General features: G+C 44.9%; 2 protein-coding genes across 2 annotated transcripts; both read left to right on the top strand.

The window, feature by feature from the left end:
• The first annotated feature begins 2,999 nt into the window (after nucleotides 1–2,999).
• On the top strand, nucleotides 3,000–3,959 carry LOC120221309 (olfactory receptor 2S2-like). The gene has a single exon (XM_039218630.1). It carries the CDS (start codon nucleotides 3,000–3,002, stop codon nucleotides 3,957–3,959), a length of 960 nt encoding a protein of 319 aa, XP_039074561.1.
• A 2,846-nt stretch (nucleotides 3,960–6,805) lies between these two features.
• Nucleotides 6,806–7,765, top strand: LOC120221307 (olfactory receptor 2S2-like). The gene has a single exon (XM_039218629.1). It carries the CDS (start codon nucleotides 6,806–6,808, stop codon nucleotides 7,763–7,765), a length of 960 nt encoding a protein of 319 aa, XP_039074560.1.
• Nucleotides 7,766–8,554: the final 789 nt, after the last annotated feature.

Here is an 8,554-nt window from a genome sequence, read left to right as displayed (position 1 = left end):
ACTCCTGCCCAGCTGGGTTTGTAGGTCTCTGACATCCCTCTTTTCATCCAACCCAAGTCTCCAAAGCCTGATATGGCTGTATTCCCTGCTGGCCATATCATGATGGGAGAGCAAGCATTCAGAGCTCCCCCTCAGAAATGAGCACACACACACACACTCACACACACACACACACACACACACACACACACAATACCACAAGCCCAAAGGAGCAGGCAGTCAGCTTCACCACAGACTGCTCCCTGCTTGTGGGGACAGCTCAAGCAATCCATGACACACTTGGGTTGATCTGGGGAGCACCTGTTCAGGCTTTTCATGATGCACATGGAGAAACTGAGGCCTAGGGACTCACTCAAGCCACCCAGAATACTCATGTCACTGGCAAGGGCAGGTCCTATAGCTCTGGGCTCAGTGCACAAGATCTTTCTAGCCATTCAGTTCATTCCAGTTGAAGCAGCTTTCATTCAGCACCTCTCCAACTGGCACTAGCACTTCCACGGCTGCAGCTCTCACACGGGGCAAATCCCATGCGGCACTCAGGCCCATTGCACATCGTTCATGGGGAGACGCTTCTGTGTGCACAGCCCTGGCTTATGAGAATAGACAGTATTGCTTCTCACCAGAGCCACTGTCCTTGGCCTCTGCAATCACAGCATATCCTTGTCACTATGGAATCCTGCTTGTGGCACTGACTGTAATGTTTACTTTTCATTTTCTGGAGGGTCTGGGAGAGCCACTGGGAGGAAGGGGAGATAAGCTGGGGCAGAATTTCATGGTGGAGCACCCAGAGTGGGCCTGCTCTGAGCTGATGGGAACACCCTCCTGTGCTGTGTTGAGAGAGATGGGAAAGGGTCATAGGCTTGCACAGAAAAGACAGTGAAACCCATGGTTGTATAATGGGGCACACCTCTGGGTGTGATCACTGGTTCTCTGCTGGGCACATTTGTACCCCCTCCACCTCCCAGAAACATTGGCAATGTCTGGAGACAGATTGGGTTGTTACAACTCAAGGAGCAGGTGCTATAGGCAACAGGTGCGCAGAGGTCAGGGATGGTGGTAAACATCCTATCATGCACAGGGCACCCCCTGCCCTATGAACAAAGAATTCTCCAGTCCCAAATGTCCACAGTGTCCAGGCTGAGAGCATCTGGGTTCAATTCGGGATGGGACCTACTCTGTCTTACAATGCATCTGACGTAAACTCCTACCGTGACTGAAGCAAGAGTGTGCTGGACAGTGAGGCGGATCAGAGAATACACAGAGCTGCTGTGGCAGAGACAGACTCTTCTAAACATCTGTGCAAGAGAGAGGCAGCTATTTGACATTCAATCTTAGGTACCAAAGATTTGGCTCCTCTGAGCCTTGGTTACTTTTACCAATGAAACTTGAATGATAGTATCGTTTCTGTGGGGTGTTTCAGTGATTATGGCACAGAATATATGTTTGTCAATATTAACCACTTGTGTTCAACCATCCACCCACTCCTACACACACAAACACACACACACATATATACACATACGCACATTAACATGCTCACATGTACACACACACATGCACCATTGCAATTAAGAAATATGATGAATGTGGGGCGCCTGGGTGGCTTAGTCGGTTAAGCGTCCGACTTTCGCTTAGGTCATGATCTTGCGGTTAGTGGGTTCGAGCCCCGCGTCGGGCTCTGTGCTGACTGCCAGCTCAGAGCCTGGAGCCTGTTTCAGAGTCTGTGACTCCCTCTCTCTCTGACCCTCCCCTGCTCACGCTGTCTCTCTCCCCTAGAAATAAATAAAAAACATTAAAAATTAAAAATAAATAAATAAATAAATTATTAAAAAAAAAAAGAAATATGATGAATGAGAATTCTGAAAATAGAGGGTGGGCAAATGTAGCTGGGAGACTAGAAATCCTCTATACAAAGGCAGGCAGGTCTTCCTATAAGCTAGCTGCTTGTGTGGAACACAAGAATAGAGGCCCGGAGCCAGAATATTCACAACAAGAGAGTATAAACATACAAACAAAGAGAAAACATTCCTTACTCTCTCTGGGCTAATAATGTCACCAGATTCTAATGAGCTGGATTAGAAGTCAAAGCTATTTTTCCTGCTATCTGATTACTGTAGTCAGCATGGATAGTAAGACTTGCGCTCTCTGGTCAGTGAGCTGCATATTTGTCATGCCGTAGTGTGGGTTCAGTAACTCCAATTAATCCTTTTGGTGACTCTGGAAATCTCTGCCCTTTCAGGAACTTCCCCCCATATTGTTATTATTGTGTATTTAATAGGCAGATCTCAATTCTGACGAATGTCCAGTCTGTGTTGTTGAGGCTGGGCAGACTGAAGAAGTAATCCTCATCACAGCTGAGCCTTTACCTGGGTTTCATTCTGTGTAGATGTGGATTAACACTTTTATACAAGTTCCCTGCAAATGTTATCAACGTTTTCAGAAGCTTGAAAATATGCTGGTTCTAAGAATGGGAACAGCTTGGGGATTCTCCTCCCTGAGAATATAAGAAAGCCCAGATTAAATGAAATTTGTATGCATTTGCATTAAAAAGAAATGATTGACAGCCTATTCCAGCTGTTGGTCATAAAGCAGAGGAAAAGTCCTCTTTCACTGGGATTAGCTCTCCTGGCCTCCATCCTGCCTCTATCGCCAACCTGCTCAGAAGAGTAAGAAAGGTCACTCCCCCATCAGGGTCTCAGTGTTTCATGGGCAATGAGGATGCAACATGAGAAAAACCCTGGCTCACAGTTGGCTGGAATATTTGAGGCTCTCCCTCAGTGCTAGTCCACTGGAGATTCTGTTGTGTTCCATCCCTGACCTTCTCTCATCTAAGAGCTAACGACGCGCCTACCTACTGTGTCTTACAGCAGGTTTCTCTTACACACATATGCTCTCCTTTTTGTAGCAGAGACTTGACAGCATACTAGATGCCTGAGACTCTTCTCAAGAAAGCCTGACGTGCTGCTTTTGTACTTTGCTGATGACACAAGGAATATCATATGGAAAAAGCCAATTGGTCTTCCCCCGTGGTGGGGTTCATTCTCCTGGGACTCTCTGCCCACCCGAGGCTGGAGAAGATGTTCTTTGTGCTCATCTTGTTGATGTACCTGGTGATCCTGCTGGGCAATGGGGTCCTCATCCTGGTGACCATCCTTGACTCCCGCCTGCACACGCCCATGTACTTCTTCCTGGGGAACCTCTCCTTCCTGGACATCTGCTATACAACCACCTCCGTCCCTCTACTCCTAGACGGCTTCCTCACTCCCAGGAAAACCATCTCCTTCTCAGGCTGTGCTGTGCAGATGTTCCTCTCCTTTACCATGGGCGCCACAGAGTGTGTGCTTCTGGGCATGATGGCTTTTGATCGCTATGTGGCCATCTGTAACCCCCTTAGGTACCCTGTGGTCATGAGCAAGTCTGTCTATGTGTCCATGGTTGTCAGTTCTTGGACAATTGGTGGTTCTGCTTCTGTGGTACACACATCCTTGACAATTCAGCTGCCCTTCTGTGGGAACAATGTCATCAACCACCTTGGCTGTGAGATCCTGGCTGTACTGAAGTTGGCCTGTGTTGACATTACCATCAATGTGATCAGCATGGAGGTGTCCGATGTGATCTTCCTGGGGGTCCCAGTTTTGTTCATCTCTGTCTCATATGTCTTCATCATTGTTACCATCTTGAAGATCCCCTCTGCTGAAGGGAGGAAAAAGGCCTTTTCTACCTGCTCTGCCCACCTCACTGTGGTGGTCATCTTCTACGGGACCTTGTTTGTCATGTACTGGAAGCCCAAGTCTAAGGATCCCCAGGGGACAGACAAAGAGGATCTTTCAGACAAGCTCATCCCTCTCTTCTATGGGGTGGTGACCCCCATGCTCAACCCCATCATCTACAGCCTCAGAAACAAGGATGTGAAGGCTGCTGTGAGGAACCTGGTGGCTCTGAAATACTTCAGCCAGTGATGGAGGAGGAGTCCTATGCGGTTCTTATCATGTGGAGCAAGGGTTTTGATCATTACAGCTCCCACTCACAAATCTGGTCACGTTAACTGATATGATCTCTTGCCCTTAAGTCCATTTTCAGAGAATGTGTTAACTTTTCAGGTTGTATCATTCGAGTGTTAGTCCAATATATGAGAACTTCAATAGATGCCAGACAGTAAATTGCTAATGTTATGTTGAAGACATTTGAACACATGCTAAAACCAAGGTGACAGGACATTTAGAGCAAGCTGAATGGCCTGTACAGTGTGTAAGCTACAGAGTCAGTACACAGAGAGGGCTCTCACAGCCACTTGTCATCCGACTGGACTCCCTAGGACAGCCAGAGGAACAAGGAGGAAGTGAAAATTTTCATTACTAGATTCAGTTCACCTGAGGTATCAAGAAGGGAACAAAGACAAGTTATCCACATAGAGATTTTGGGTGGAAATAATCTGGTCTGATAAACTGAATTGCGTTCAGCTATGAGAAAATTGAGGCTATTTTTTCTCAGTGTACTTCACATAATGAAGTACTGCTATTAAATTAAATTCAAGAAGGAGAATAATGTTAGAATTTGGTGTTTTCCACTCATACAATTCCCAATTGAAAAGCAAGTTTTCTGTTAGATAATAACTCAGATTCTGGAGAAGGAAGGAAGGAAGGAAGGAAGGAAGGAAGGAAGGAAGGAAGGAAGGAAGGAAGGAAGGAAAGAAAGAAAGAAAGAAAGAAAGAAAGAAAGAAAGAAAGAAAGAAAGAAAGAAAGAAAGAAAGAAAGAAAGAAAGAAAGAAAGAAGGAGGGACGGAGGGAGGGAGGAAGAGAGAGAGAGAAAGAAAGACAGAAAGAAAGGTGATAGATAAATAGACAGAGGCTAAATATATATTTAGTAGGCTAAAATTTGACATATTTCTTTGTTCCAGGACTTCTCAAAGTCTTTAGTATGTTCTTGTACACTGTGAATGTCCAAGAGATGTAAAATCTGTAGCATTTCTGAGCCTCCATAACTCATCACAATAAAAACTGGGAAGTATTTTCTTACCTATGACCTTGGGCAAGTTGCTTACCCTATCTATCTCTTCATATTTTAAAACCTACCCACTTGATTTTCAACAAATTAGATAAGATACTATAAATAAGTGCTTATTTATGGTAAGCATAATAGAACTACAAAATAGTGGTAGTAGTAGTAGTATCATGAATGCTGCAAAGTACTGTGTATCATGAGGAAATGAGCAAGACATGGTTCCTATCCTGAACCAAAATGAATGAGTTTCAGAGATGGTAGTGGACAGATAGAAGCAGTTTGGGCTAGTTATATTAAATTCTTTGAACATTGACAGACTTATTAAAAAAGAATATAGAAATTCGGGGTGCCTGAGTGGCTCAATCGGTTAAGCATCCGACTTTGGCTCGGGTCATGATTTCACAGTTAGTGAGATTGAGCCCCACAATGGGCTCTGCACTGACAGAGAGGAGCCTGCTTGGGATACTCTCTCTCCCTGTCTCTCTGTCCCTGCCCACTCACACATGCTCACTCTCTCAAAATAAATAAAGAAACATTAAAAAAATGAATGGTGTTGAGAACACTGGAGAGCTACATGCAAAAGAATGTCACTGGACCACATTCTTTTATCATACACAAAAATAACATAAAAATGAATCAAAGACATGAAACCATAAAACTCCTCAAGAGAACATAGGCAACGACTGCTTGAATATTGGCTTTAGCGACATTTTTCTGGATATGTTTACTCACGCAAGGGAAACAAAAGCAAAAGTAAACTCTTGAAACTACACCAAAGTAAAAACATTTGTACACTGAAGGAAACCATAAGCTAAACATAAAGGCAACCTACTGTATGGGAGAAAATATTTGCAAACAAATATTTGATAATATATTCAGTTAATATTCAAAATATGTAAAGAACACATAGGGGCACCTGGGTGGCTCAGTTGGTTAAACGGTTGACTTCGGCTCAGGTCATGATGTCACAGTTTGTGGGTTTGAGCCCCTGTCGGGCTCTGTGCTGACAGGTCAGAGCCTGGAACCTGTTCCAGATTCTGTGTCTCCCTGTGTCTTTGCCAGTCCCCTGCTTGTGCTCTGTCTCTCAAAAGTGAATAATTAAAAAAAAAAAAAAAAGGAGCACAAGTAACTCACCACCAGAAAAAAAACCAAACCCACAAATTTTATTAAAAGTGGGCAGGGGATCTGAATAGACATTTCTCCAAAGATGGTCTACAGATGGCTAACAGACACATCATCAGGAAAATGCAAATTAAACCCACCATGAGATACCACCTCACACCTGGCGAATGCCTAGGCTCAAAAAGACAAGAAATGAGGGGCGCCTGGGTGGCTTAGTCGGCTAAGCGTCCGACTTTCGCTTAGGCCATGATCTCACGGTTCGTGGGTTCGAGCCCCGCGTCGGGCTCTGTGCTGACTGCCAGCTCGGAGCCTGGAGCCTGTTTCAGTCTGTGACTCCCTCTCTCTCTGACCCTCCCCTGCTCACGCTGTCTCTCTCTCTCTCCTAGNATGGGCAATGAGGATGCAACATGAGAAAAACCCTGGCTCACAGTTGGCTGGAATATTTGAGGCTCTCCCTCAGTGCTAGTCCACTGGAGATTCTGTTGTGTTCTTTTCTTTTCTTTTTTTTTTTTATTTTTTTTTTTTTTTCCTTCTTTTTTTTTTTTTTTTCAGGTTTCTCTTACACACATATGCTCTCCTTTTTGTAGCAGAGACTTGACAGCATACTAGATGCCTGAGACTCTTCTCAAGAAAGCCTGATGTGCTGCTTTTGTACTTTGCTGATGACACAAGGAATATCATATGGAAAAAGCCAATTGGTCTTCCCCCGTGGTGGGGTTCATTCTCCTGGGACTCTCTGCCCACCCGAGGCTGGAGAAGATGTTCTTTGTGCTCATCTTGTTGATGTACCTGGTGATCCTGCTGGGCAATGGGGTCCTCATCCTGGTGACCATCCTTGACTCCCGCCTGCACACGCCCATGTACTTCTTCCTGGGGAACCTCTCCTTCCTGGACATCTGCTATACAACCACCTCCGTCCCTCTACTCCTAGACGGCTTCCTCACTCCCAGGAAAACCATCTCCTTCTCAGGCTGTGCTGTGCAGATGTTCCTCTCCTTTACCATGGGCGCCACAGAGTGTGTGCTTCTGGGCATGATGGCTTTTGATCGCTATGTGGCCATCTGTAACCCCCTTAGGTACCCTGTGGTCATGAGCAAGTCTGTCTATGTGTCCATGGTTGTCAGTTCGTGGACAATTGGTGGGTCTGCTTCTGTGGTACACACATCCTTGACAATTCAGCTGCCCTTCTGTGGGAACAATGTCATCAACCACCTTGGCTGTGAGATCCTGGCTGTACTGAAGTTGGCCTGTGTTGACATTACCATCAATGTGATCAGCATGGAGGTGTCCGATGTGATCTTCCTGGGGGTCCCAGTTTTGTTCATCTCTGTCTCATATGTCTTCATCATTGTTACCATCTTGAAGATCCCCTCTGCTGAAGGGAGGAAAAAGGCCTTTTCTACCTGCTCTGCCCACCTCACTGTGGTGGTCATCTTCTACGGGACCTTGTTTGTCATGTACTGGAAGCCCAAGTCTAAGGATCCCCAGGGGACAGACAAAGAGGATCTTTCAGACAAGCTCATCCCTCTCTTCTATGGGGTGGTGACCCCCATGCTCAACCCCATCATCTACAGCCTCAGAAACAAGGATGTGAAGGCTGCTGTGAGGAACCTGGTGGCTCTGAAATACTTCAGCCAGTGATGGAGGAGGAGTCCTATGCGGTTCTTATCATGTGGAGCAAGGGTTTTGATCATTACAGCTCCCACTCACAAATCTGGTCACGTTAACTGATATGATCTCTTGCCCTTAAGTCCATTTTCAGAGAATGTGTTAACTTTTCAGGTTGTATCATTCGAGTGTTAGTCCAATATATGAGAACTTCAATAGATGCCAGACAGTAAATTGCTAATGTTATGTTGAAGACATTTGAACACATGCTAAAACCAAGGTGACAGGACATTTAGAGCAAGCTGAATGGCCTGTACAGTGTGTAAGCTACAGAGTCAGTACACAGAGAGGGCTCTCACAGCCACTTGTCATCCGACTGGACTCCCTAGGACAGCCAGAGGAACAAGGAGGAAGTGAAAATTTTCATTACTAGATTCAGTTCACCTGAGGTATCAAGAAGGGAACAAAGACAAGTTATCCACATAGAGATTTTGGGTGGAAATAATCTGGTCTGATAAACTGAATTGCGTTCAGCTATGAGAAAATTGAGGCTATTTTTTCTCAGTGTACTTCACATAATGAAGTACTGCTATTAAATTAAATTCAAGAAGGAGAATAATGTTAGAATTTGGTGTTTTCCACTCATACAATTCCCAATTGAAAAGCAAGTTTTCTGTTAGATAATAACTCAGATTCTGGAGAAGGAAGGAAGGAAGGAAGGAAGGAAGGAAGGAAGGAAGGAAGGAAGGAAGGAAGGAAGGAAAGAAAGAAAGAAAGAAAGAAAGAAAGAAAGAAAGAAAGAAAGAAAGAAAGAAAGAAAGA

This window comes from Hyaena hyaena, unplaced genomic scaffold (assembly GCF_003009895.1).
Source record: "Hyaena hyaena isolate Hyena2069 unplaced genomic scaffold, ASM300989v1 scaffold_769, whole genome shotgun sequence".
Lineage (NCBI taxonomy): Eukaryota > Metazoa > Chordata > Mammalia > Carnivora > Hyaenidae > Hyaena > Hyaena hyaena.
This window is presented reverse-complemented; position numbering and strand designations above follow the sequence as displayed.